The 17,870-nt window shown below is 36.8% G+C and overlaps 1 protein-coding gene and 1 pseudogene across 1 annotated transcript in view; both read left to right on the forward strand.

The window, feature by feature from the left end:
* The window catches only part of EYS (eyes shut homolog), a 1,404,981-nt gene that overhangs the window by 1,371,752 nt on the left and 15,359 nt on the right, over positions 1 to 17,870 (forward strand). Inside the window, exon 31 of the mRNA XM_070074646.1 lies at positions 8,144 to 8,305. Coding sequence (XP_069930747.1) covers positions 8,144 to 8,305 — 162 coding nt within the window. The remainder of the gene's footprint in view (positions 1 to 8,143; positions 8,306 to 17,870) is intronic.
* LOC103349822 (BAG family molecular chaperone regulator 5-like) lies at positions 10,231 to 11,564 on the forward strand (annotated as a pseudogene).

The raw sequence follows: 17,870 nt of genomic DNA on the forward strand, positions 1-17,870 counted from the left end.
TCATTGAGCATCTTCTCAAATCGTTAGAGCTAACGATAAAATCCATTTCTTGCGGCATTTAGTTCAGCGGCCTTTATATACTGTTTCATATTCATCACAACTTGGGAAAAGCACTAGCTAGGAGGTTATTTGTTTCACAGTTAGCTCACATGTACACAAACAACTCTCAGTTCTCTTGCTGACCCAGTATTAACAATAGTTTCAGCTGACACTTCCTCATGAGGCACAATCCCAGAACCCCATCTGCTTAGGAACATGTTAGTCTTGACTGGCCTCTTCCATTCCTGAACCCTCTCCCAGATATTCAGTCTAGCCAAGGTAAAGCCAGATAGACACCATCAAAAAACTTAGTCTGATATGTTTTTTCTATATATATTATTTATTCTGAGCAATACTTTCCAGAAACTTTCTCAAAAGGGAGAAGGTAAAGGTTATTTGTAAGATGTTAAAAGTATATATTATAGATTAAAAGTACAAGTTATTCATTAATTTTTGAAATATTAGCTATCCACTGAAGCTCACTTTCTACCTCACAACATTCACAGTAAGATGCCCATAAAGAAACATAAAAATATAAACACATAATATGAAAAATACAGGAAGCTTTATATTTAATTATGGAATGCGTGAGACTTTTCAAAATAGACAACAGGGGCCTGTGCTGTGGTATAGTGGGTAAAGCAGCTGCCTGTGGCTCCAGCAACCCATATGGGCACTAGTTCTATCCAACTCCCTGCTAATGTGTCTGGGAAAGCAGTAGAAGATGGCCCAAGTACTTAGACCCCTGCACCCACATGGGAGACCCAGAAGAAGCTCCTGGCTTCAGATCAGCCCAGCTCTGGCTATTGTAGCCATTTGGAGGGTGAACCAGTGAGTGGAACATCTCTCTCACCCTCTTTCTCTATAACTCTACCTTTCAAATAAATAATCTTAAAAATAGGAGACAACAAATCATAAATTAAAAGAACAAGAATTTTGCTAAATAAAAAAATCTGAAAAACAAAGCATAATCAAATTAAAAATAAGAGGATTTACTTGCAAAATATGAGAGTTCTTAAAAAAATTGATGGAAAATGTGTATGATGAAAAATATGTATAGATTTCAACATCAACCCTTCTTAAAATGGTTTATTCATTTTTAAGCTGATTTCCTTGGAGGACATTTAAACTTTTCTTACAATATCAGTTAATAGTGGGAAAAAATGACTACATTGACACAATTAAATTCCCAAGGCCCTCAGCTTGTTAGGCATGGATGAAATTACACATACTATTTTTTATAAAAGTGTCTTAATAATGATGGAATTTATGTATTTTAAGTTTTAATTAGCTTTTAACAGATTCAATGTGCTTTGTAGATACAATTCTAAGAATATAAAAATATTCCCTTCCTCCCTCCTCCTGCCCTCCTTCATTTGACAGGCAGAGAGAAGCAAAGACAGGCAGACTGAATGTGAGCTCCCTTTGCTGGTTCACTTCCCCAATTGCCCACAGTGGTCAGGGGAGGGAGTGGAGTGCGGAAACCAGGAGCTCAAAATTCAAACTAGGTCTCTCTCCCATATGGATACCTGGAATCCAATCACTTGAGCCATCATCACTATCTCCCAGGGCCCACACTAACAGGAAATTGAAATGGGGAGGCAGAGCCAGGAACTGAATTCAGGTACTCTGATGTGGTATGCAAATGTCCTAACTGGAACCTTAAGCGAGATCAAACAACTGCCTGTAAATATCCTATTTTTTATTTTTATTTTTAAATTCCATCTCCAAACTTTTAGAAGTCCTCTCATATAATTAGAAAGGATTAGGATCCAGCACACATTTTTAAAGTTGCCAATCCAACAGAAAAAATAGACATGAACACAGAAATCAAGGAAAAATCCTAATAGTTTACATTCAAACCAAATCAACTTCACTTATTATCAGCAAAATGCAAACTAAAATCAAATTATCCAAAATTGCAAAAAGTTTAAAATAATTTCAAGAGTGAGGGATGACATAGATAAGCATAATCTATCATTTACTGTTGTTGGATAGTAACTAGTACAGACACTGAGGAGAGTAATTTGGTGGCATCTATCAAATCTAAAAATGCACATAGATGATCAAAGTGAGATTTCACTTCTCATTTTTATGCACAAGGAACTTTCTTGCATATTTATAAAGATACAATAAGGTGTACCCACTGTAGCAATATTAGTTAATTAAAATATAATTAAAAGCAACTCAAGTATCTATCAATATGGGAGTGTTTAAATAAATTATGATCTAATTGATCCTAGGAAATAAAACTGTAGCATATCCAGAAGTAAAAGGAGGCAGTGTATCTGGAGCTAAAAGACCAAAGAGATATAGACAGGGACCACCAAATTTCCATGAATGTCATTCACTGAACATCTCCAGGGAAAAGTATTCTTATAGCTTGCAATATGAACAGCACCCTACTTCTCCCTACCCTCATTGTGCAGGGCACCTTAAGCATATTATAGGCTTGAATAGGTGACTAGAACTTAAAAGGCCTCAGAGGCTATGGTAAAGAATTTGTATTTAAGTAAAATCCCTAAAGTATTTAAATAAGGGTATGAATCCACATTTTAAAAATATACTATTGTAGTTATATGAAGTGCATTAAAAGGGTGTAAGAAGTAAAATATCCATCAGGAATGTATTGCTAGGATCTAATCAAGTGATGATAGTGGCCTCAACTTGGACAGTGGCAATGGAAATGGAAAGTTGGGTATAAGTATGAAATATATCATGCAGATTACTCTATAAAACTTATTAATGCATTGGACTAGAAAATGTACAGGGAATGTTGGAAAGGATAAAGTTAGGTTTCTGTAGGAGACTTGAATGGGTGGCAGAACCATTTATGGATATGAAGAAGGCTGCAAAAAATCTTTCTGAAGTACAATTTCTTTATTTTTAGAAAGAATTTTTTTATTCAATTTTCTTTTTTTATTTGAAAGGTAGAATTATAGAGAGAAAGGTCTTCTTCCATCTGTTGGTTCACTCCCCAAATGTCCCCAACAGCAGAGCTGGGCCAATTCAAAGCCAGGAGCTTCTTCAGGTCTCCTACGTGGGTGTAGGGGTGCAAGCACTTGGGCCATCTTCTACTGCTTTCCCAAGCTATAAGAACCGGATCAGAAGAGGAGCAGCTGGGACCCATATGGGATGCTAGCACTGCAGATGGAGGCTTAGCCTACTACACCACAGCACCAGCCCCCTGAAGTACAATTTCAAACATGTTAATTTTGAGAGACTAAAATAGCCAAAACAAACATCAATGGAAACAACAATGAATCATAAACTCTAGAAGTCAGGGGCACATGTAGACAGATAACATGGAAACCAAGAGAAAGGGAATATGATTGGAAATAGCCTACTTGCCCTTCAGTGACGGGACTGCTAAGGAAATTATCCTACATTCATGCTATAAAATAGTATGCCCACTAGAGCCAGCACTGTGGCATAGCAGGTAAAGCCACCACTTGCAGTGCTGGCATCCCATATGGGTGCCAGTTCAAGTCTCAGCTGCTCTACTTCCAATTCAGCTCCCTGTTCATATGCCTGAGAAAGCAGATGATAGTCCAGGTCCTTGGACCCCTGTACCCATATGGGAGAACTGGAAGAAGCTCCTGGCTTTTGATTAGCCCAGCTCCAGCCATTTGGGAAGTGAACCAGTAGATGGAAGATCTTTCTCTTTCTCTCTCAAATAAATAAATGGGTCTTTTGTTAAAAAAAAAAAATTCTATGCCCACACAAGTATAGTCAACCAATCTTTGACAAAATATAATGGTGGAAGGACAACATTTTCAACAAATGATGGAAGAACTGGACAGGCTCATGAGAAAAAGAGAGAAAGCATAAATCTAGACATAGGCCTTAACTCTTCCACAAAAATTAAATTCTAAGTGATCTAAATGTAAATGGAAAACCATAAAACTAGGAGAGAACAAGAAAGAAAATCTAGATGACCTTGATTTTGATGATGAATTTTTAGGTACAACAGCAAAGACATAATCTATTAAAAGAACTGGTGAATTAGATTTCTGAGATTTATGAACTTCAAGAGAGTAAAAATATAAGCTTCAGGCTGAGAGACAATATTTGCAAATGATATATCTATTAGAGAACTCTTATCCATGACATACAAAGAACTTTTTTAAATTCATCAGTAAAAAATTTTAAAAATTTCACATTTTCATTTGTTTTCATTTTAATTAATTTAATGATTTGTAGATACAAGTCTAAGAACATAATGATATTCCCTTCCTCCCTCCCCTCACTCTCCACCCTTTTACTCTTTTTAGTTTTGAGACATTTTGAATTTATATTACCCGAAAAAGTCTAAGACATCACAGAATAAAAAATTTAATGAGTAAAAAGCAAAAAAGACCCTAGTTAAATGGGACTACAGATAATGACTATAAACTGAGTGGAAAGATGAGCCATTTCACCAATATACAATGGTATTTTTTTTTAACCAATTAGTCATTTGTTAAAAAAAAAAAAAAGGCAAAATTACAGACACCTCACCAGATTTCCAGATAGCAAACAACTATCGGAAGATGCTCAACGTCCTATGACTAAATTAGAGAATTACAAATTAAAATGAGATGCCACAGGACACTTGTTAGAATGGCTAAAATCCAAACACTGACATCACCAAAAACTAGCAAAGGCATGGAACAATAGGAACTCTCATTCATTACTGGTAGGAATGTAAAAATCATGGCCATTTTCCAAGATAATGGAGCAATTTCTTATAAAATTATACATTTTTACCATCTGATACAGCAATTGTGTTCCTTGGTATTTCTCAAGTTAACAGAAAACTAGTGTCCACATAAATGTCTGTACATGTGTTTATGGCAGTTTTACACATAATTGGAAAGAATAAGAGGTCCCTTCAGTAGCTGAATGAACACAGAGTGACATATACAAACAATGGAGTCTTATTCTGCACTAAAGAGAAATAAGCTATCAAGCCTTGAGAAAAACATGAAAATTTAAAAGTGTACTACAAAGTCAAAGAAGCCAACCTGAAAATGCTACAGACTGAAGTTTGTAACTGTAAAGCTGTATAGTTCTACATACATTCCTAAGGACTTTTAAGGGTACAATTTAAAAATGTGCCATGGGACCCCAAATCCCCTTAAGCTGTGTGATAAAATACCACCTTAAGTGTTAAAGTTATCATATGGATAGGATTAAGGTTCTGGTAATAATAATAGAATTAAAAAGGAGTGAATCCTCCAACATGGGAAGCAGTCCACACAGCAGACTCATAGAATAACAATCACTTTAAATAGCACTCTGACCTCAGAATCATCTCTTAAGGCATTCTGGTCTGGCTGAAAAGTCCACAAGAACATTTTTGGCATGGAAAGCTGACATTGTGGCAAAATGTCCTACATGAAATACCTCAGTGGGTGATACTCCAGTGAAAAGAATTAGTCATCAAAGAAGGGGAGGTACTTTTCTCTGAAGGGAGGAGAGAACTTCCACTTTGCTTATGGCCTTCTGTAAATACTGATGGAGACTGTGGATTCAAAAGGCTTCCACAGCATAGGCAGCTCATGTCAAGAGCCTCTGGTAATCACAGACGTCATACACAAGAATTAACAAGAGTCACTGTGCACTAACTCCCCATGCAAGACCTCTGTCCTCAAAGGGTTGTATTATAATTATGTCTAAGTGCTCACAAAAGAAGTATCATCCTTGGGTGCTTCTTTAAAGTTAATTAAGTTTTTTAAAAAGTAAAACTTTGAACAGCTCTTGTCTTGACTGTTGAAGTTTTTGGTTTTTTTCTGTGCAAATTGTTGAACCCTTTACTTAATTAAAAATGGGTGTTAGTGGAGAATAGGACTGAGTACGGTGGGAAGAATCACTGTATTCCTGGAGTTGTACTAATTAAATGCATGAAGTCTGCATTCCTTAAATAAAAGGTTTCTTGGGGGGGGGGGGGACCAAAATGCTACGCACTAATGATCTCAACTATATACTCTCAAAAATGCAATCTAGAGTAGAATTGAGACAGTAAAAAGATTGGTGGCTGCCAGAGGCTGAGGGGAGCAGGGGATCAAATAATTGAAACACAGAGGACTTTTTCAGCAATAAGAGTACTCTGTGTAGTACTGTATGGTGAATACATATGATTACATATCACATTTAACAGAGTAAATGCTATGTAAATGATGGACTTCAGGTGCACGGTCATCAATTGTAATACATGTACCACTCTTGTGGAGGAGACAAAGCTCGTGTGCAGACAGGGAGCTCAGTACTATGTACTCAGCTTTGCAGTAAGCCTAAAACTTAAACATTGTTTTTAAAAATACTACGCAAGTTCACAAATAAGAGTGTCAATTGTTAAATCAACAACAGGAGTCACTGTGCACCTACTCCCCATGTAGGATCTCTGTCCTTAATGTGTTGTACTATGCAAATTAATGGTAAAACTACTACTCAAAACAGTACTCTATACTTTGTGTGTCTGTGTGGGTGCAATCTGTTGAAATCTTTACTTAGTATATATACTAAGTTGATCTTCTGTATATAAAGATAATTGAAAATGAATCTTAATGAAGAATGGGATGAGAGAGGGAGTGGAAGATGGGATGGCTGCGGGCGAGTGGGAGGGAGGTTATGGGAGGAAAAGCCACTATAATCTAAAAGTTGTACTTTTGAAATTTATATTTATTAAATAAAATCTGAAAAAAAATACTATGAAAGTATTTAAAAGTGTCAAGAGGTAAAATATAACATTACCATCATAACAAAAAGAGCAAGTATATTAATCAGTTTCTATCTATGACACAATTTGTGTGAAATGTAAGCATTAGATATATACACATTAACTCTATGCACATTTTAAAAGGTCAAGCTGCATAAACTATGAACAGTGGTTTCTGGGGTTAGAGGATAAAAAACTTTTTAACTTTGCACTCTTCTGTATAATCTGAATGTCTTACAATGAGTTTATAGCACATTAACAATACTTTCTACAAAAAGATATCTACTTTTTTTAACCCATCCTTAAAATGAAATGAAATGAAGTTTGCGAAAATGTTCAAAGAATGCCTGTCAGAAATAGCTGGGCTATATATTAAAATTGTGTTTCCTAGATCTTATCCCAGCTTTAATAAATCAGGTCCTCTAAGAGTGACATCTAAGATATTTGCATTCTTAGCCATACTATCAGGTTAATATCTACCATTGCAAACTGCAGTAAGTCAAATGAAAGAATATACTCTCTTAAAAGAAAAATAGCAAATGCTGGCACCTACTGGATAAGCACCAAGGAGTTATCTATGAAGCTAAAAGTAAAAAATAGCTAGTCATGGCCTGGACCAAATGGGGAAAATGCTAAATGATTTATTATTCAAGAAGTATCACAAACCAGCACATACTCTAGGAAGCACTGTTACACGAAGAAAGATGGAATATGGATTCCATAAGGACAAAAACTGCCAAATGTGCTGAACTTTTTTCTTCCTAATTCTCACCTGTTCAGTTGTACATAGAAGCAATATCTGATTGTAAATCTGTATAAGTCTACTTTCATTCACATTGAAATGGACTTTTCCCATGTTTAACAATGCAAAAATAAAACTAGGAGTTAACACTTTCTGAAGATAGGGACTTAAAATATTATCAAGTAAACTGACATTTATGTCCTTTTTTCATTTAGTCTATCTTGACTGAATTATACCATATATTTGAATCAGGAGTATAGAATTTGAATAATAAATCATAGTTACATTTTCTATCCCCCACTATTTGAACCACCTTTCTGAAAGCATTAGTAATGTAAGACATTCCCAAGAAGCTCAGCTGTGAATATTTTGTGCCTCTATAATGCAATCTAAAGTAGAATTGAATTGTCACACAGTACATCAAAAAAGTCGTAATTGCCAGACCAGAAGACTTTCCAATAATTTCCCTCACCACATAAGCCTGCAGATAGTAGAATTTCAATAGGTTTACAAAGTTGTTGAGGCTTGGCATATTCTCCAATGAGCAACTATGGGAAGATAAATTCTAAAATTTAAAAATTACATAGCAGTTTACTGTATTTATGAACAATATTTTTAAAAATTCAGATGACTCAAAGTTTTTTCTCTCCCCTTCCCCTCAGCTTTCTCTATAAGTGATCCATCTTTCAGAAGTGATGAATTATCCTGGATGTCTTTTGCTCCCTTTCAAATTCGAAAAAAAACTCACATACAATTACAGTTTCAGCCTCTTGCTATGGAGGGGATCCTATTTTATGTTGCACAACACTTAAAAGCACAATCAGGTAAGACTGGCAGAATCTCTGCAGGAAAATTTAAAATCCTAATGAATTTCTAATATTTTTATTTAACAGGATTTTAAAGTCAACTAACCTAGAAAATATGTAAACACTTGATACTTTAATTCCATTGTAACTCCATGTGTATGCTTATGAATTTAGAGTCCCTATATATATGTCATATATATATATAGATGTTAGTAAAGTAATAAGAGTGTTGTTGGAACTACGTTAGCAGGAAAACGTTTACTTTTGTTCATGATTCTGGAAGTTTAGAGCATGTTGCCAACAACTTCTGGTGAATATATCATACCCTATACTCATTCATCACCCCAAGCACTGACTGGAGCTCCCTGGCCCAACCAGCGCACTCTAAACAAAAACTCCACTAAGCCACAGAAGCATTTTTCAAAGACAAAAACCATCAGATAAAACCAACAAGTGGTCCACAAATGCCTAAAAATGAACACAGATATACAAGAAACATTTACAAGGAAAACGAGATGATTCCCCTAAAAGAACCCAACAATACTTCAATATTAGAATGTGAAGACAAAGCGATGATGAAATGCCTGAAAAGGAATTTAAAAGAATGATAACATTATTCAAAAACAATAAAAACAAAGTTCACAGGTAAAAGAAATCCATACAAGACATGAATGAACAATTTTGCTGGGCAATAGAGAAATCAAAATGAAATATTAGAAATAAAGAATTCAATATATCAAATTGAAAATACAGTGGAAATCTTAACAGACTTGGAAGCAGGATAAAGAATATCCAATCTAGAAAACAAATCTTTGACAATATCTAAGTCAGACAAAAAAAAAAAAAAAAAAAAAAAAAGAAAAATTAGAAGAACTGAAAGTAGTGTTAGAGATTTATGAGATATAATTAAATGATCCTGAAGCTGTGGAAAGAGAGAATGAATTAGAAAGCACATTCAGTGAAATAACAGCAGAAAACTTCCCTAGTTAAGAGAAAGGGACATCCAAGCACAGAAGAACACAGAACTCCTAGTAGACATGACCAAAAAAGATCACCACCACACATTACAGATAAACTTTAATTTTAAATTTAGAAATTTATTCTGTTTAATCTACAAGCTTTATATAGCTTTAGTTTAAAAAAAAATCAACAAACAACAACAAAAAAAGTGAAACTTCAAAGTCCAGGCCCTTCCAGCCTTCCATATACAAGAGCTCTGAAAGCTGTATATACCAATTGGAAGAACAAGACAAAAATACGATGGAACCATGACATTTCATAAAACAAAATTTTATATAACTGAAGGATCCTTCCTGGGACTAGTTAATTGACTTTACAAGAAAGAAAAACAAACAAAAAAAGAACACCCTAGAACAGAACAGAATGAAATTCCAGTGTTCCAAATCAACTTGTTCCACATGGACAGAGACCCACAGTGTCCTGGCAAATGACGTGGCTTTGCTTACAGATAAACTTTCAACAGTAAAACATACAGAAAAGATATGTGCACAAGAGAAATACCAGATTATTTCAAGGGATCTCCAGTTAGACTGACAGCCGACCTCTCATCAGAAACCTAACAGACTAGGTGAGAATGGAATGAAATGGTCTAAGTCCTAAAAGAAACTGTCAATCCAGAATATGATATCCAACAAAGCATCTATTTATAAACGAAGGTGAAATAAAGACCTTACAAAACAGAAATTGATTTTGTCACCACTCATCCAGCCTTACAAATGCTTAAGGATGTGCTAGCAAAGAGAGAAAGATACTCACTATTATGAATCAATGTGAAGGCAGAATGTCTAGTAAAAGTATGCAGGAAATCCAAAGCAAACAATAGGAATATTTATGGAAAAAGAGCAGTGCCACATTGTTTCTTATCAATAATAACCTTGAATATAAATGGCCAAAATTCTCCAATTAAAAGATCCTGCCTGGGCACAAAGGTGCAGGGGGCACAGTGCTTGTGAAATGACACAACCAACTTACAGATATGGGAAACCAACCTCCTTCTATTAGTAGACTCCAGGAAATACAAAAGGAAGTAAAAAGCATAGAACAGCAAGTCATCAGCTTCAGGGGTCTGTCAGATGACAAGAATTACAAGAACAAAACACCTTTGAAACAGACTGTGGACACGGAAGGAAAAGGAGACATGCAGCAGGCTAGAAGACGGCAGCACATGAGACCAAGTGCCTTCTCAAGGAGCTGGAACAGAATGCAACCACCCATACCACATCAGTATCCAGCATATTTTTAAGAAAGCCCAGTCCCTGGTGCAAGAGAAGATTGTAACTTTTCACAGTGGGGACAGCTGCGTGGCTGATGAATTTTAGGAAAGTATCCAGGACATCATCCTGAGGCTGACACAGGTGAAAACCAGGGGGACGACAACCTTGCAGAAAGGTATCATGCTTTAACCAAAATCCATGCTGTGCAAGAGATTATTGAAAACATCAAAAACAGCCTTCACTGCCACTTTCAGAGGATGTACATCCATCTGTTGCTCAAATTAACTCTGTGATGTGCACTGTGAACAAAGCCCTAAGCACCATGCTCAGAGTCCTGATGGGCATGTGCATTGATGAGGCATGCTGGCACTTAACGTGCATGGGCTTGGGGTTGATTATGAACCTGGATGCTTCAGATGTGTAGCGATCCCCAGATATCAGAAACTAACAATGGGAGGTGTTCAAAGATATCAATAAATTATTGAAATATTTGGATTTAGAAGAGGAAGCAGACACTACTTACGTGTTTAACTTGGGACAAAATCATTCCATTTTAAAAATAGAAAAAGTCCTTGAGAGAATTAAGAGAAATAAAAACATGAACTTCTCCAAGCACAAAATCCTCCTGAATTGTACCTGTGATCCAAAACAGAATCACAGGGTCTGACTGAACAGCTGGATGAGGTAAATTTGAAGAAAAACCTCTGCATCCGGGAAGCCAGCAGAAGGGTGGTGATTGAAATGCAAACCCTGATCACCTACCTTGATGTGGAGGAGGCCCTGGAGAAGAGGAAGCTGTTTGTGACCAAGGAGTACCTGTACCACAAGGGGTCTAGAGTGTCCTTGGAAACCTGTTGGAGACCCAGGGAGAAGTTCTTTTCTTTGATGGAAACTAAATTGACAAGAACTGTATCTGGCTCACCAAACAGCTGCTTGCCATGGATGCTGTCCACCTACAAGGGGAGAAGTGCAAGGTGGCCCGGAAGCAGGTCCAGAACATTCTCAGCTACCTCGACCTGAAATCCTGTGAGTGGGAGTACTAAAATACCAGAGGTCTCAGCCTTGACATTACTTGTGTTGCAGTTTATATGTACTTCTGTGTCTTTAAGTTCATTGAGTCTAAATGTGATTTATACATGCATATTTCAATCTGTGTTTATAACTGAACAAATGATATTAACTCTGCTTTTTATGTTGCAAAACAAGTATCATTACAGCACATTCACTTTTCAGGAAAAAGATACTAGCTGAGTGAATTAAAAAACAAGAAGCATCTATTTGCTGCTTACAAGAAATACACCTCACCAACAAAGATACACATGGTCTGAAAGTAAAAGGATTAAAAAAAAATACTCTAAAGAGATATGGTAACACAAAGCAAAAAAAAAAAAAGAGCAGGAGTAGCCATCATAATATCAGGTAAAATACACTTTTTTTATTTGCCAGAGTTACAGACAGTGAGAGAGAAAGACAGAGAAAGGTCTTTCTTCCGTTGGTTCACCCCCTAAGTGGCTGCCACAGCTGGCGCTGCGCTGATCCGAAACCAGGATCATGGTGCTTCCTCCTGGTCTCCCATATACAGGTGCAGGTGCCCAAGCACTTGGGCCACCCTCCACTGCCTTCCCAGGCCACAGCAGAGAGCTGGTCTGGAAGAGGAGCAACCGGGACTAGAACCCAGCACTCATATGGGGTGCTGGCGCCGCAGGCAGAGGATTAACCAAGTGAGCCACGGCACCAGCCCCCAGGCAAGATACACTTTCACACAAACTGTTACGGGAGACAAAGAAGGGCATCATGTAATGATTAAAGGATCAATTCAACAGGAAGATGTGACTATAATAAATGTATATGCACCCAATGTCAGGGCACCTGGCTATTTAAAACAAATGTCAATGGATTTAAAGTGAGACACAGACTCCAACGAAATAGCAATGGGGAACTTCAACAGCCCACTTTCATCAGTGGACAGATCAGCTAGACAGGAAATCAACGAAGAAAACAACAGAGTTAATCTCTACTATAAACAAAACGGACCTAGCATATCTTCAGGATGTTTCATCCCACAATTAAAGAATATATATTCTTTTCATCAGTGCATAGAACCTTCTCTAGGATAGACCATACGCTAGGCCATAAAGCAAGTATCAACAAATTCAAAAAACCTGAAATCATACCATGTACCTTTTCTGGAGACAATGGACACAATGAAGATGGAAATTAACAACCTAAGGATCTATGGAACATATGCAAACACATGAAGTCTGAACACCTTCTAAATAAACAGTGAGTCATGGAAGAAATCAGAAGGTAATTGAAAAAATTCCCAGAAATGAATGAAGATGAAAATAAAACATATCAAAAATTATGGGATATAGGAAAAGCATTGTTGAGAGAAGTTTATAGCAGTTAGTGCCTGTATCAAGGAACTCAAAAGACATCAAATAAATGAGCTTCAATGCATCTCATGCACCTAAGAAACAACAACCAAATCTAACATTAGTAGGAGTAAAGAAATAATTAAATACACAAAATTTAAATTAAAAAAATCAATGAAAAGAGGTTTTGAAAAAATAAACAAAACTAGGACCGGCGCTGTGGCTCACTAGGCTAATCCTCCGCCTGTGGTGCTGGTTCTGTCCCAGTTGCTCCTCTTCCAATCCAGCTCTCTGCTGTGGCAGCTGGCTCCTGGATTCGGATCGGCAGTGCACCAGCTGTAGCAGCCAGTTGGGGAGTGAAACAACGGAAGGAAGACCTTTCTCTCTGTCTCTCTCACTGTCTAACTCTTCCTGTCAAAAATTAAAAAAAAAAAAAAAGAAAAGAAAAAAGAAACCAAACTGATACACCCAATTAAGCCCCCAAAAAAAGACAGAAGACCCCAATTGATAAAATGAGAAAAGGAAATGTAACAAAGGATGTTACAGAAATAAAAAGAATCATCCAGAATTACTAAAAACAGCTAAATGCCAACAAAACAGAAAACCCAGAAGAAATAGATTCCTGGACACATAGAATCTACCAAAATTAAGGCACAAAAACATCAAAAATCTAAACTAAACAATAACCAAGATGGAGACGGAATCAGCAATAAAGATCCTCCACCAAGGAAAAGCATGGGACCAGATAGTTTTCACAGCTGACTTCTACCAAAAACTAATTCCAATTCTTCTAGTGCTATTCAAAACAACTGAAAGGAAGGACATCCTCCCAAAGTCCTTCTAGGAAGCCAGCATCACCTTGATTCAAAAACCAGAAAAACATACAACAGAAGAAAAACAACTATAGACCAATATCACTGCTGAACATAAATGCAAAAATCCTAAATGAAATACTACCTAATGGAATCCAAAAACACATCAGAAAGACCATTCTCCCAGATCAAATGGGATTTATCCCTGGTATGCACAGGTGGTTGAACATATACAAATCAATCAATGTGATACATCACCTTAAAAAAATTGAACATTCAGGGCTGGCATTGTGGCATAGCAAGTAAAGCCACCGCCTGCAGTGCCAGCGGCCCATATGGACAGTTGTTCAAATCCTGCTTGCTTCACTTCCAATCCAGCTCTCTGCTATGGATTGGGAAAGCAATGGAAGATGGCCCCAAGCCCTTGGAGCCCTGCACCTGCGTGGGAGACACTAAGAAGCTCCTGGCTTCAGATTAGCGCAGCTCTGGCCATTATGACCATCTGGGGAGCCAATCAGCAAATGGAATACCTCTCTCTCTTTCAAATAAATAAATATTTTAAAAATTGAATGAAAACCATATTATCTCAATAGAGAGAAAGCATTTGATAAAATACATTTAATCATCAAAACCTTAAGCAAATTGGATATACAACAAAAATTCCTCAACATAATACAATATATGATGAAGCCATAGTCAGCAACACACTGATGGGAAAAACTGTATGCATTTTCACTAACATTCAGAACCAGACAAGGATGCCCACTTTCACCACTGCTATCCAATATAGTCTGGGAAGTTTTAGCCAGAGACATTGGGCAAGTAAAAGAAATCAAATAGATACAAATTGGAAAGGAGAAAGTCAAACTATCCCTGTTTGCAGATGACATAATTCTATATGTAGAGGAATTAAGTCTCCATTAAGAGATTACTGGAACTCGTAAGAGTTTGGTAAAGTGGCAGGATATAAAATTAACACACAAAACAACAGTCTTTGTATACCCAGACAATGCCATGGCTGAAAAAGAACTTTTAAGAGCAGTTCCATTCATAATAGCTTCCATGCTCGTGGACTGGAAGAATTAGTAACATCAAAACATCAAAATGTCCATACTGGGGTCTGTGATGTGATGCAGTAGGCTAAGCCTCCACCTGTGGCACTGGCATCCCATAAAGGTGCCAGTTCAAGTCCCAGCTGCTCATCTTCCAATCCAGCTCTATACTTATGGCCTGAGAAAGCAGTGAAAGATAACCCAAGTGCTTGGGCTCCTGCATCCACGTGGGAGAACCTGAAGAAGCTCCTAGCTCTGCCTGTTGCAGCCATTTGGGGAATGAACCAGCAGATGGAAGACCTTTATCTCTGTCTCTCCCTTTGTAACTCTGCCTCTCAAGTGAATAAAATTTTAAAATTTAAAATTTAAAATAAAAGACTGATTACTCTTGTACCTCATAGAGTAGTTGCAAGATTAGATGAATTTTAAAAAAAATCCATACTACCAAAGCAACTTACATATTCAATGCTATTGCAATCAAAATACCAACATTCTTCTCAGATAAAAAAAAGCTATCCTATAATTCATGTGAAAACATAAGAAACCCCAAATAGCTAAATCAATCTTAAATAAGCAAAACAAAGCCAGACACATCACAATACCAAATTTCAAGACATATTATAGGGTAGTAGTATGCCTAGTATTGCCACAAAAGTAGACATGTAGACCAATTGAAAAGATAGAAGCCTCAGAAATCAATCCACATTGCTACAGCCAATTAATCTTTGACAGTGGAGCTAAAATAATCCCTGGAGAAAGGACAGTTTTTCCAACAAATACACTTGAAAAATTGGTTCTCTGAATACAATATGAAACAAGACTCCTACCTTACACTTTCATAAAAAAAAAAAAAAACTCAAAATGGATCAAGGATCTAAATCTACAACCTGATACCATTAAATTACTAGAGGGTACATTGGGGAAACTCTTGCAAGACATTGGCATAGGCAAAATCTTCTTGGAAAAGACCCCAGAAGCATAGACAATCAAAGCAAAAATTGATAAATATGTAACAGCAAGGTAAGAACCTTCTGCACTGCAAAGGAAACACTTAACAAAATGAAAAGACAACCAAAAAATGGGGAGATGATATTTGCCAATTATGCAATTCAAAGAATATTCAGAATGTTTAAAAAGCTCAAGAAACTCAACAACAAAATAAATGATCCAGTTAACAAATGGGCAAAAGACTTGAAGAGGCATTTTTCAAAGGATGAAACTCAAATGGCCAACAGACACCATGAAGATTTTCAGGATCACTAGCCACTGGGCAAATGCAAATAAAACCGCAATGAAGTTTCACCTCACCCCAGTTAGAATGGCTATCATCCAAAAATCAAAAAAACAATAAATACTGGCAAGGGTGCCATGAAAAAAGGTACCCTAATACACTGTTATTGGGAATATAAACTACTAGAGCCACTGTGGAAGATAGCATGGAAATGCCTCAGACATATGAAAATAGATCTACCATATGACCCAGCTGTCCCAACCCTAGGAATTTACTCAAACCAAATGAAACCACCATATGAAAGAGTCATTTGATTCCCCATGTTTACTGCGGCTCAATTTACAATAGCTAAGATACAGAATCAACCCAGATGTCCATCAACTGATGACTAGATAAAATGTGGTCTATATACACTGTGGACTAGTAGTCAGCCATTAAAAAAAAAAAATGAAACCCTGTCTTTGGAAACAAAATGAATGCACTGGAAACCATTATGCTTAGTGAAATACCCCAGACCCCAAAAGACAAATATTCTTGTTTCCCTGACTTGTGGTAACTACTATATAGAGCATAAAAAAAAGTATTATATGAGTGAAATGGACATTTTGAGATTTTATTACTTACAGCCTTTGTCTATACTCTTGATGAACAGTGGTTTTTCTACTTACTGCTTGCTATTTAGTACAAGACTAATCTTGTGATTATAAAATAAACTGCCATTTTAAGAAAAATATTGAGCATCTATTTATATGTCAGGCACTATGCTCAGTTCTAAGGATATAATTGGGCCACATCAAACAATGTCCCCACTCTTGAGGCCTTTAAGATAGTGGATGAGGCAGTCATTAATCAAACACATAAGGACATAAAGGATTATATCCATAAACATTTTCTATGACAAAAAATTTTTTTATCAAAGCAAAAGGAAACAGTCTGATATGTGCATAACTGTAGAGCTGTCACATCTTACAACCATCCTAGACTAGTCCAGTAGAGACCACAAATGGGACTGGAAGAAAGACTACTTTTTGGAAGAGATGAGAAAGCATGGCATTCCAGAAGGAAAAAGTGCACTGTGCCAAATATACCTCAAGGAAAAGAGTATGAAATGGTAAAAGAGAACAATGATTCACTATATAAACCACTCTGCTATCCAGTTGAAGCAATCCTGCATTGAAAAGCTGCATTGTTTTCTCATGTTTGTAGTTCCCTTACTTTCCCTCTGAATGCTTCACTGCAACTTTCATGGTGAGTCGTATTTTTTCACATACAACATGTCTAGTCATGATACAAATATTGTTTCGGAAAACCAAAACCTGACCAACTCTACAAAATCAAAGAAGACTTCTCTGAGGAAGTGGCATTTAATCTGAGACCTGATTAGCTGAGGCGGAATGAGGTTGAACTGTGTTCCAAATCAGACCAACATGCACAAGAGCTCTGGTGCAGGATGATTAAACTCCGTGGTCAGAGAAAACAGTGGAGGGACAGAGAGAGCACACTCTTAAGATGCAGAGGGAAAAGAGCTAGGAACCAGGGGAGCAATGATATGTTAAAGAGCTTAGGTGCCTGTTTAAAAAAGCAGTGCCATTACAGGGTTGTAGGTAGCATAAGAATAAGGGTTTCATTTGAAAACATCACTCTAGCTTTAGTGCAGAATAGAAAAACAAATTGGGAAAGAAAAAGTGATTAAGGCTCTTGCAACAGATCAGCTAAAGATAATAAGCTAAGGTGGCAGGACAAAAGTGAACCGCATTCATAATGAGCTGAAATACTATTAATATATCTGATTGGGCCATCAAAGAAGGAAGTACCTTTCTCTGAAGGGAGGAGAGAACTTCCACTTTGACCATGGCCTTGTCTAAATATGATCAGAGTC

This window comes from Oryctolagus cuniculus, chromosome 5, assembly GCF_964237555.1.
Source record: "Oryctolagus cuniculus chromosome 5, mOryCun1.1, whole genome shotgun sequence".
In the NCBI taxonomy this organism is placed as follows: Eukaryota; Metazoa; Chordata; class Mammalia; order Lagomorpha; family Leporidae; genus Oryctolagus; species Oryctolagus cuniculus.